The 12,609-nt window shown below is 40.3% G+C and overlaps 1 protein-coding gene across 8 annotated transcripts in view; it reads left to right on the top strand.

Moving 5' to 3' along the window:
• ppp1r12a (protein phosphatase 1, regulatory subunit 12A) overlaps window positions 1-8,152 on the top strand; it is a 68,039-nt gene extending 59,887 nt beyond the window's left edge. For 3 of the 8 annotated variants that reach the window (XM_086146659.1, XM_086146655.1, XM_086146658.1), the window contains 4 exons: window positions 650-697; window positions 1,684-1,734; window positions 3,374-3,485; window positions 6,383-8,152. In XM_086146659.1, the coding sequence (XP_086002785.1) occupies window positions 650-697; window positions 1,684-1,734; window positions 3,374-3,485; window positions 6,383-6,453 (282 nt within the window). In that variant the 3' untranslated portion in view covers window positions 6,454-8,152. Of the gene's footprint in view, window positions 1-649; window positions 698-838; window positions 873-1,683; window positions 1,735-3,373; window positions 5,202-6,382 lie in introns of all 8 variants that reach the window. The other 5 variants (XM_086146657.1, XM_086146662.1, XM_086146660.1 and 2 more) reach the window with 4 other exon arrangements.
• The last annotated feature ends 4,457 nt before the right edge of the window (window positions 8,153-12,609 follow it).

Here is a 12,609-nt window from a genome sequence, read left to right as displayed (position 1 = left end):
CATGGACAAATCAACAAGCACACCTTGCTCATGGTTTTCGAAGATTTTCTCCGGGCTTCTGAGTGGCAGGCAGTGCGTTATCTACTCACTCGTTATGCAGATCGCGCCTTGTATCATCAAGCAAAAAATCAACAGAGTGACGCATTGTTTTTTAATTTTTTTAATTCCTCTTCCCTCAGCCGCAGGGAATGTTCAGATCTTTGTAGTTAACAGTTAACAGTTAACAGTTAAGACAATTTATATTTCATTGTATTTCTTATTCTTCCTCCTTCCTACTATTATCTATTACTGTTATGTTTTTACTTGAAACTCTGGCACAACAATTTCCTTCGGGATAAATAAAGTTGTTCTCATCTCATCGTATCGAGGAAAATTCGTCAAGTCGAGGTCAATGTTCCACTGTTCTCAGGTGTGATGCTGTCTGGGATTTTATACTATCCAGCACTTGATAATGGCCTCAAAGGCCAAATGTTGTTGAATTATTAACTCCTCATTCAACAGCTGGGTCTTACAAATTATGTACGGTAATTGATGTTGGGAAAATTGGGAGAAAGGAGTATTCGATTGTCTGCATTCCCCAACGCTGCTCGGCCATTGCACGAATTAGTGATCAATTCATCTGATGTGTGCTTCCTCCTCTCCTTCACAGAGGCAGGAACGCTATGCTGACAGGTCACAGCTTGAGATGGAGAAAAGGGTAATGATAATTCCACCCACCTCTGCCAGAAATCATCATGCTCCTCTAATGACCCTGTTCAGATATATGTATGAATTGTTTTTCCCCCTCAAGTTAAATCTAAAACATCACTGTAACGTACCCATGGGTTTATGTCTTAAGGTAACAAGCAGGCCCCAATATCATCTGGGTGGTGGTATGAACATAATCTGAGTTTTTGTTTGTCTACTCTCTGCTGCTGGCTGATGTGTCACATACGCCCCCGTAGCTGGAGTCAAGGGAGGGGAATCCCCTCCTCTTAGCCACCTAGAATATTGCCAACCTCTCTCGCACCTGTTCCTCCCCTGGGTTTTTTTTTTTTTAACCTCTTAAGCAGTGTGTAGTCACTTCTTCACAAGACTGTATATTTTAGTGTGTGAAGTGTGTGATTGTTCTTGTATGCAGCAGGTGGGCGGGGGTTAGATTATTGGAAGTACATGTGCGTGCGTGTGTGCGTGCGGGGCTTTACCACTCATTCAGTCATCATGCTGACATCTACCTGCAAATGCAGCAAATTCCTGGGCAATATGATGATATACATCCAGCTCAACCACCACATTCTTACTTCTGAATTTATGAACTTCATCCACCCTTTTTTCAAGAATTTCCTCACTTTCTAATACAGAGCAACATATAGTCAATTTAATATGTATCATTTACCTTCACTACCTCTTATGAATAACCCTGACATATCATCTTATAAACCCCCAGACACCTCCGGCCCAGCTCAGTGCTGCCTCTGGCTGCCCTTAACTTTCTAATTGATGCACCATCACTGAAAATGCAAATCTGAAGTGGCTGTAGCTTGCAGACCCCTCACAAGATTTCTGAGTGTTTATAAGTGTGTGCCGTCGCCCCATCCTCACCGTCTCCTTACCACTTGTGTGGAGCCTTCACCTCAGTGGCATGTTTCAATGTTGTAATGTGAGCCAGACATCAGACTTAATCTGCTGCTGTCCCTCCCACAGGAAAGAAGAGCTCTAGAAAGAAAGATTTCTGAGATGGAGGAGGAGCTCAAGGTACTGTATTACACACACACACACAGCTTTTAATTTTCTCTCATGTTAGGATTCAGGAATGATGAGTTTGTACATGACAAATGGCATTGTAACACATTCAAACTTCTCTCCAGCAAATATCTTGTTAAAACTGGTTCAAATGTTTGAAGTTAGAGTGATGAGATATGAGCTATTTTTAACACTTCAATATTTAAGGGAGACTCTTAACTCATTTTCATAGTTGATTACAGGTTGTAGTCGCTAGCGCTTTTGGCTTAGTGAGAGTCTTTGAGGAAGACCGGGACAGTAAAAACAGAAAACATAAAACATTAATTATAGTTATTATTTAATTAATTATTATGGTTAAACCATGAGCCAAACACACACTTCGACACACACTAGGAGGACCCAGGAATTTTTTGCTCTGTCCTTGCAAAAACACATCAAAGACATGGAGACTTTTGGTTTTACAATTAAATGAAATTGTAAGAAAATCAATCGTCTGTGTAAAAACCTGTTATATTTTGAAAATTAGACATTTAATATTTAATAGCTATCAGAATTCTCCCATTTATCCGACTAGTGTGTTAGATCCGGCTGTTCCATTCAAATAGCCTTTGAATAGACTGTAGAAGTGGATGACAAGCCCTTGCCTTTCACCTTTTGAACTCAGATGAAGCCAAAATATCCACTGCTGCTTTACTTGCATCAAACACTAATTTTACTCCGTAATAGCTCTAGGCCCAAAATCAACTTATTGTGAACGTACTTTGTTGCTGAGACGTTTTCCAAGTGTTCTTGAGCTCACCTCTGAGACTCCAGAGCAAAACTTTATAGTCCGTTTAACTTTATAGAATGCCAGGAGAAAGTACGACATTATCCTACAACTGGGACAACAATTGGGTCTCTTGTCAGAATAGGATTTTGATTAACAGTATAATAGTTGGTTTTTCTTCAAATATTGTCTCTTCCTCCATAAGAGAAGACTGCTTGCAATTAATATTAGGTTTAACTCTGTATAACTGGTTTAACTTGTTTGTTTTTTCCCTCCAATCGCCAGATTCGCCTTTTATAGGTTTGGGGGGGGTAAGACAGCAAGTGTCCTTTTAGTCAAGGAAGTAATCCTGTCCAAACATAATAACTGACTCAAAGCAACCAACCATCCATAAGAGGATTTGTTATGGTTACAATTAAATCCAACTTGAAGAAAAAATGCTCCTAATTTAGTCTCACCCTCTATCAGACATAGGGAGGATTTGTAGCAGGTGTAGCCTTGAGGGGGCGATGTGCTGTCACCACATCCATCTTTACATACAGTGTCCTCAAGGTCAGGAGGTCTGTGGACACAACTAAACTGAACATTGCAATCAATGGAAGAAGATGGTCCGGCCATTACTGATTTAAATTAAAAAAAAAATTAATTCTTTCAAGGCGGAGCAGTTCTTGATCATTCCACAATCTGTCTCCATTTTATAACTGGCTTCCTCATCTGTTCTCCCTCCTCCCTTTCGGTCTCCCTCCATTAATCTTCTCTTTCCCCTCTCCTGCCGTCCTATCACACTCCCCTCTCTCTCCATCTTCTCTGCCTAAATGCTCCCACCTTCCTTTTTGCTTGTTTCCCCTCTGCTCCCTTCCCTCCTCCTTGCACAATCTCCCTCAGGTAAAGCAGGTTCAGGTCCTGCGGCAGGTAAAGGCGCGGCTGCAGGCTGAGAACCGGGCCTTCGCCCGCATGGTAGCCAAGCTGTCGCAGTCTGCCTGCAGCCAGCTTCCAGGTGTCGACCTCTAGGCCTCTTCCATCTGTCAAACACCTTCTCATCTTCCTCCACACCCCCCCTTTCCACACCCCATTCTTCCCATTCTCCACACTCTACCACAGGTGTCCAGCCGCTCACTGGATTTTTACCCCCCTCCCATCTCCCCAAATCATTTGGTGGTCAGATTGGGGAGTTTGTTTTTTTTTCTATTGTTGTCACCTCAGGACACTTTCCTTTTTCAGCCCCCTCTCCCCTCAGCTGTACTGGGCAACAGACCAGCTGACCCAGTCACAGCATCAGTTACAGTTTTGGCAGAAACGGTCTGCGTCCATGTTCCTTTTTTAACCTTCCCAAATAAGTAGTTTATAGTCATTTTCCGCAGTTTTTTTTATCAGGTTTTTGCCAATCTTTAACGTTTTAATTTGCAGTACATTTCCTAAATATCATGAAACTGCTTCCACAAAAATGAACTTTGCTAAACATTGGAAGGAATAGGTTTCGGGAAAAAATGTAGTTTAGTAGTTTGAAGAAAATATCAAAACATGACATACAGTAAGTGACCAAGAAATTACTTAAAATTGCCTTTTAATATATTGAAACAAAAATGTACTAAATATATATATATATTACATATCCAGAAATTTGCCTCAATAACAATGTCAATGTCAATAACAATGTCAGCACTTTCTCTCAAACAAATCACCAGAAATTTAGGAGCAAATTATTGTTATAGCTTTTCAAATGACTGAGTGTATGTAAGGGAGCCAAGCAGTCTGATCAGCTGCACCCTGCTAGGTTAAATTCAAATAAAAGTGGTATTAAAGTGCTAAACACACACACACACACACAAATATAGTGAGGTTCTCAGTATGTTACATGTGATTTTCCTTCCCCTGGATAATCCAGTCCAGTCCATGTAAAGAAACCAGACTGTCATCAAGATGTCCTGGGCCCAGCATCACTTACACAAAAAATACATACACCCAAGCTTTGATGCAAAATGTAGTTGTGACGGCCTGGTGATGGACATTTCCATCGGTTTGTTTTGGCTTCTCTGCATGAAGTGGCTTCCTCATTTGCCCCCCCCCCAAAAAAAAATCATCTGAGACTTGACCCTGCCTTGCTCTTACCCCAGCATCTAAATTGACAGAGGACATCATCACTTGTGATGATGTCACCTAAGCCCAAGGTGTAACAGTGATCTGAATTGTCCATCAACAGTTGATAGTCATCTGTCAATCGATACCTGAGTTTGTGTGTTTCCAATGGACTTGAAGTGATTCTTAGCATTGCATGCCAGTAGAACCTTTGAAAAACGTTTTTGACCCCAAGTCCTCGAACCAGACATTCTATCTCCAGTATCGAAGTTAACATTGGAAAGTCTGTGAAAATTCCAAATCTCACAAAATGGACTTAAGAATTTATATACCAAAGAAAGAAAATCTGATTCTCATTTCAAGTAATTTCAGGTTAATTTGCAGACATTTTTAAGAATTTTTCAGACAACTTCTTTGTGGCTTACTGATATTTTCTTATTATTCTTGCTAATTTTCCTGTTCCTTTCAACAAATATTCACTTTATTTTCTGAATGATTGTGAACAGTTTACTATGAATTTTTTAGCTGATTTCTGTATGGAATCCGGATACTTTCCTGCAAATATTTAGGTTCCTCCCTGAGCCTCTGAAACGCATTGACAGGAAAGTCAGAAAGAGTCCTTTCTAAACAAAACCTGGTGAGAGTTCTGCTTATTCCTTTTCTGACTGATGTTGTGCATTTTCACTTATTTGAAAAATTGTCTGTTTTTACTTTTCCTCTGACAAACATTTAGCTGCTTTTCCAGTCATTAATGTATGGATTAAAATCCGGAGCTTTTGACTCTTGAATGTGCTTGCAACGGAACCAAGTTATAATAACATGGAACCTATCATTGCTACCAAGACTGCTGCTGGCTCTCCCTTATCTAGTCCCTTGACTGGGCTTGAACAGTGTGCTGCAGTCACATGAACCTAGCCAAAAGAAAAACATTAAGGTTGCCATTATCAGCCTGTGGATTACGCAGCTGCTACCCGATGCTCCTTTGCTTTGAAAGAAAATTGCTTCTTTGGTTTTTTTTCTCAGGTTCTTAAATAGTTAAAATATTAATAGTCATTTCAGCCATTTCTGCTGTGAGGACCAGCAATTAGGAGTGTTGCTGTTCTATTAGAGATAGTAAGTCAATTCTGATGTTCATCTCACATTTCAGAGTTTTTTTTTTAACCATTGATCCGCCATCCAATCAAATATCAACATCTGGACAACATCTGGTGTCCTGCTTGGAGTGTAGATAGGTTTTAATAATGATACATTTTGTTTAAGCCCTACTTGACACTGTACTGATGGATCCATATCAGACTGATACCTGCAGATCTTTTAGGCTCTAATATGAATAAAGAAAAGGTTTTAATAGAACATGGACATTAGCAGGTTTAACTAGCTGGTGAAGGAGCCTAAAGTTCAAAGGTAACTGCAGCTGCATATGAAGCAGACACAAAGCACCTCAAGAGGCTTGGTGACTCTGAGAGCAAGATGGATCCCCTGGCGTTAGTATGTCCTGTTGGTCGTAGCTTCGAGAAGCTCTCTAGGACCCGATTGGTGCATTTTTTGACTAAACTGACAGTCCCAAAAAACACAAAGGCCTCTGCAACCTTGTCAGAGGTCTGCATGGCATTTTCTCAGGATTTTTGGCTTTTGGTTTAATGTTTTTATCTTTTTATCATCATTATAATTATTTTATACCAAGACTACCAATAACAGTTAGAGAGACTGGCCTGACTCGTTGGGAAGCAGCGTGTGTAACTGCATGCGTGCATGCATGCGTGCGTGCGTGTGATGACATGTCTAAGCTCCTCTCTCCCACCCCTCCTTCCCTTCCAGATGCTCCCAGACTTGAAAGCCGACAACCAGAGACTAAAGGACGAGAACGGAGCTCTCATTCGAGTCATTAGCAAGCTTTCCAAGTAGACTGACCCCCCCCGCCCTGCCCCGTCTTCTGCACCCCAACCCATCTAGCTCCCCTCCTATGGCAGTGACTAATGGAATCGCACACCTAGTTATTAATTGCAAAAGACATCAGAGAGATTTTGTTTTCTCTTCCCCTTATCTCTCTCTGCTCATCCACCATTGCAGAGGCCAAACAGCTTCTACCCTCCTCCTCCTTCACCATAACCTATCAAAATCCTGCTGTCCCCATAGAACCACAGAGTTTAACAGACAAAAAAAAGAAAAAACTAAAAAGGAATCAAAGGGGTCTATTAGCATGTACAATTGGGCATGGAGACCTGAAAATTATTTAAACAATAAGCCTTAGTTGTGCATAAAGAGGAAAAGAAAGCAGAAATCTCTTCTCTTTTACTGAGGAACCCTTATCAACACATGATTTTATTTGTGCCAGGTCTTTCTTTTATTTGATGCCCCGCCCCCTGTGTAAATGTTGGTGTGCTGTGCAGTTTCTCCAAGGCCCCTCACCCTCAAAGTGCCACTTCTGCTCCCATATCAGCTTTTTGTGGCCCCTAGTTTATTATTTTTGTCGTAAGATTTTTCTTTCTTTTTTTTCTCTTTTGTTTTACATCACCAGTGCACTCTCCCCCACCCCACCCAACCACCCACCTGTGTGTCTTCCTCAGAGATGGTAAAATAAAATTTAAATTCTTGCTTTAGTAGAAAGAAGAGGAAAAAAATAAAAGAAGGCGGACCTGGTGGAATTTAAGCTTTCACTGTATGTGCAATATGCATTTTTTTAATGCTTTAATGATGAGTCCATCACACGTAGGATTTTTTTTCACTCTTCCACCGCTTTAATTGCTCACTCCCTTTTTTTTTGTTGTGTTTGAAGTGTAGTCAGTTTATATTCTGTTTTCTCACTTTGTTTTAGCAGGTACTGAGTGATGCTGTATATACCTGTATGTATTTGTTTGAGACCAGCACATGGCATGCATTTATGGTTCCCGTCTGTTACTATTAAAAGCATTCAAATTTCCAGAGGACAAAAAAAAAATTGAGGTGTGTTTTAATTATTTTATAGACATTCAAATCCAGTAGAGCCTCTTATACTGTATTGGACGGTTGGCAGTGTTTAGTGCTTTTTATTTTTTCTTTTCCCTCCCTCTTCCTCCTCTCTCCCCTTTCTTGAAAATAAAGATTAAGTGTTCACATAATTGTGAGATTTATAAAGAAATATAAAAAAAACATACAAAAACAACTAACCGCTTCACTACTTTTCACTTTGTATTCATTATCTTGGAAGAGTGATTTTAATCTTTGTTTCTGATTCTTCCTTTTTAAGCTATAGTATTAGAGCTGAGGTGTTGTCACTAAAAATAAAATATCTTAGGAATTGCTAACCCAGTCCTTCTCACCACATCTATGTGCACTGTCCATGCCATGTGATGTCAGGTTTAAAGCAAATCGCCACCATCCCATAATCACCCCAGAGATATTTTATGCATTTCAGTGGCCTTTTATTATATTTTACTGAAACAAAAGAGAAAAAAAGTCACTGCAGATAGACTGATGACCATCATTTTTTTTTTGTTTCTCTTTCCCCTGTCATCTTGTAAAATAGGTTTGTGGCTTAATACATGCAAGCTGTGTTGTGACTACCAACCACTGAGGAGTTCATTAAAAATAAACTTGTACATTGTAAAGTTCCCCTGTGTGATTATTCCCTTCTCCTCTCCTCAGTTAAGACTTTATTCTCACATGAGTTAAAACACTGCTCCATTATTTTTTAAGTCCCTGGTCTGAGACAGATATTTTTGATAAGTTGATTTATAAAAACAAATTTTTGGATAAAAGATTAACTTTACAGTTCTTCCAGTGACTGTGACCTTTAACTTCCAATCTCATCTTGGTGTCATATAGTTAAAATTAAAACTTCATCACAATTATTATAACACCTGTATGTCTTCATCAATAAAAACCTATTTTGGTCTTGTAAACATGACTTGAGTGCAAATGAATTCATTAAGACTTTTTTAACGCTTTTGATGAAACTAGTGATTAAAATGGAATGAAAAGGCCTTTTGTGTCTGCAGTCTCTCAGACTGACCAGTAGATGTAAGCAGATGGTTTCATAGAGGGTGTCTTAGAAATCCTCATATAGTTAAAATTAAAATAAAACAATCACAACTATAACACCTGTATGTCTTCATCAATATCAACCTATTTTGGTCTTGAGTACAAAGGAATTCGTCAGGACTTTTTAACGCTTTAATAAAACTAGTGTTTAAAATTGAATGAAAAGGCCTTCTGTGTCTGCAGTCTCTCAGACTGACCAGTAGATGTAAGCAGATAGTTTCATAGAGGGTGTCTTCGAAATCCTGCAGTTCAGGATCCTGACCACCAGCGTCCTCACCTGAAGCCACCCCCGTGATGATGCACCGTGACGGGGACCACTGTTCAGAGGCAAATGCTTTGAGGCTTTGTATCCTGATCTGTTTTTTAAGGGTTTTTTAGGCAAGTCTGTTCTGTTTACACAAACTTAAGATGTAATTGATTCCACTAATAACTATACATATTTTGTCTGGTGGAATATATATATATATATATATATATATATATATATATATATATATATATATATATGTGTGTGTGTGTGTGTGTTTATCCAGTTAGGTTCAGAAATATTTGGATAGTGGGATAATAATAATATTAATATGCCACAACAATAATTATTAACATAATATGAATAATAATTAATCATATTAATATTTGGATAGTGACACAATCTTCATGAATTTGGCTCTGCATGCCACCACAATGGATTTGAGATGGAACAACTACAACAGAATGGAGGTGGAGACAAGGGGTTGAACAAAAACATGTAATTAAACATGTGATTAAACATGTAACAATAGTAGCTATTTTTATACAAACACTCCTCATTTCAGGGGCTCAAAAGTAATTGGCCAAATAAACATAACCCTCAGTAAAAATGTTACTTTGAATACTTTTGAATCCTGGCAACACCTACCTGAAGTCTGGAACCCATGAGCATCACCAAATGCTGGGTTTCCTCCTTTATAATGCTTTGCCAGGCCTTGACTGCAGCTGTCTCCAGCTGTTGCTTGTTTTTGTGTCTTTCTGCCTTTAGTTTTGTCTTAAGCAACCGAAATGCATGTTCGACTTGGTCGAGATATGGTGATTGACTTGGCCTTTCTACAATATTCCACTTCTTTGCTTTAAAAACTCCTGGGTTGCTTGTGCGGTACATGTTCGATCATTGTCCATCCGTACTGTGAAGCACCGTCCAATCAGCTTTGCTGCATTTGGCTGAATCTGAGCAGAAAGTATATCCCTATACACTTCAGAATTCATCCGGCTGCTTCTGTCTTGTCACATCATTAATTAACACAAGTGACCCAGTGCCATTGGAAATCATGCATGTCCATGCCATTACACTGCCTCCACCATGTTTCACAGAAGATGTGGTGTGCTTTGGATCATGAGTTGTTCCAATTCTTCTCCTAGCATTCTTCTTCCCAGCATTCAGGTACAGATTCATCTTAATCTCATCTGTTCAAAGTATGCTATTCCAGAACTGGGCCAGCTTCTTTGGGTGTTTTTTGGCAAAGTCAGTTCTGGCCTTTCTATTTTTGAAGCTGATTAATGTTTTTTTCACCTTGTGGTGAATCCTTTGTATTTACTCTCATTAAGTCTTCTCTTAATAGCAGACTGAGATACTGATATAAATACTTCCTTTGTCTTCTTCTTCTTTCGGCTTTTCCCTTCAGGGGTCGCCACAGCGCATCAACTTTCTCCATATAACCCTATTCTCTATCCTCCTCTCTCACACCAACTACCTTCATAGCCTCTCTCATTACATCCATAAATCTCTTCATTCTTCCTCAAGACCTGCTGCCTGGCAGCTCCAATTCCAGCATCTCTCTACCAATATATTCACTATCTCTCCTCTGTACATAACCGAACCATCTCAAGTCTGGCCTCTCTGAACTTCTCTTTAAAACATTTAACATGTGCTGTTCCTCTGATAGACTCATTCCTGATCCTATCCATCCGGGTCACTCCCAAAGAGAACTTCGGCATCTTTATTTCTGCAATGTCTAGCTCTGCCTCCTGTCTTTTTGTCATAAGAATTGTCCCTGGGCCATACAGCATTGCTGGTCTCACCAGGGTCTTGTACACCTTTCCTTTCATTCTGGCTGATAGTCTCCTATTGCATAGTACCCCTGACACTTTTCTCCACCCATTCCAACCTGCTTGAGCCCATCTCTTCACCTCTTTTCCATACCCTCCATTGCTCTAGACTGTTGACCCTAAGTGCCTGAAATCCTCCAACTTCTTTATCTCCACTCTCACTGTTTCACCTGAGTTCCTCTCATTCACACACATATACTCTGTCTTGCTGTGACTACCTTTCATCCCTTTCCTTTCCAGAGCATACCTCCACCTCTCTAGATTTTCCTTAACCTGTTCTCTGCTCTCAATATAGGTAACAATGTCATCTGCAAACATCAGGGTCCATGGGGATTCCTGTTGAACCTCGTCTGTCAGCCTGTCCATCACCATTGCAAACAAGAAGGGGCTCAGAGCTGATCCCTAATGGAGTCCCACCTCAACCTTGAACTTCTCTGTTACCCTTACAGCAAACTGCACCACTGTCTCATAGCTAACATACATGTCCTGCACCAGTCTAACATACTTCTCTGCCACTCCAGATTTCCTCATACAATACCAGAGCTCCTCTCTTGGCACGCTGTCATATGCTTTTTCTAGGTCTACAAAAATATAATGCAGCTCCCCTGGACCTTTCTGTACGTCTCTATCACCATTCTCAAAGCAAATACTGCATCTGTATTAGCTTCTCTAGGCATGAAGCCATACTGCTGTTCACAAAGGCTGACTTCTGCTCTCATTCTAGTTTATACTACTCTTTCCCATAACTTAAATGTATGGCTCATCAACTTTATCCCTCCATAGGCACCGCAATTCTGCACATCCCCCTTATTCTTTAAAATAGGCACCATCACACTTTGTCTCTATTCTTAAGGCATCTTCTCACTCTCTAAGATCCTGTTGAATAATTTAGTCAGAAACTATACCGCTGCCTCTCCTAGACACTTCCACACATCCACGGGTATATCATCAGGACCCTCTGCCTTTCCACCCTTCATCCACTTCAATGTCTTCCTCACTTAATTTTTATTAGTGTGTGCTACTTTGTAGAGCTGCGGAAATGTAGAGCTGTGGAAATGAAAAAGAGGCAAGGGTAGAAGAGGTGACAATTGTGGACCACAAAGTACTCTTTCCATCTTCCCATCACTCTTGTAGCATCAGTCAATATATTTCCCTCTCTATCCCTAATCACCCGGACCTGTTGTACATCCTTTCCATCTTTATATCTCTGTTTCACCAACCTGTAAGGATTATTCTCTCCCTCCTTACTGTCCAACCGAGCATACAGGTCATCGTATGCCCTTTGTTTTGCCTTTGATACCTTTACCTTACGTTGTACCTCCCTGCCCTCCTGTCTGTTCCCTTCAGTCGTCTTGAGTATCCCACTTCTTCTTTGCTAACCGCTCTCTGTAAATACTTCTGCACTTACTCATTCCACCACCAAGTCTCCTCATCTACTTTCCTTCCAGATGACACACCAAGTACTCTCCTACCCGTCTCCCTGATAACACTACCTGTACCCAAAACTCAGTCCCAGACTCTTGCCTTTCCTCTTCTCTCTCTGCTACTGAACATGCCTTCCTCCCCTCCTTTGATACACCTACTTCCTGGAGAGTGTTTTTCACTTGAGTGGATGTTGTGAAGGGGATTTTGTTGACCATGGAAAGGATCATCCACCATTGTTGTCTTCATGGACATCCAGGCCTTTTGAGTTCCTAAGTTCCCCAGTGCATTATTTTTTTTCTCAGAATGCCCCAAACCGTTGATTTGACCACTATTAACACTTCTGCAATGTCTCTGATGGATTTCTTCTTTTTTTCAGCCTCAGGATGGTCTCTTTCACCTCCACTGAGAACTCCTTTGACGGCATGTTGTGTGTTCACAGCAACAGCTTCCAAAGGCAAGCACCACACATGGCATCAATTCCAGACCTTTTAATTATTTAATTGATGACAGGTTACTGAGGG

The sequence above is a fragment of the Fistularia commersonii genome, chromosome 5 (assembly GCF_037954325.1).
Source record: "Fistularia commersonii isolate RoL2024-O1a breed Wild chromosome 5, RoL_Fcom_v1.0, whole genome shotgun sequence".
Lineage (NCBI taxonomy): Eukaryota > Metazoa > Chordata > Actinopteri > Syngnathiformes > Fistulariidae > Fistularia > Fistularia commersonii.
This window is presented reverse-complemented; position numbering and strand designations above follow the sequence as displayed.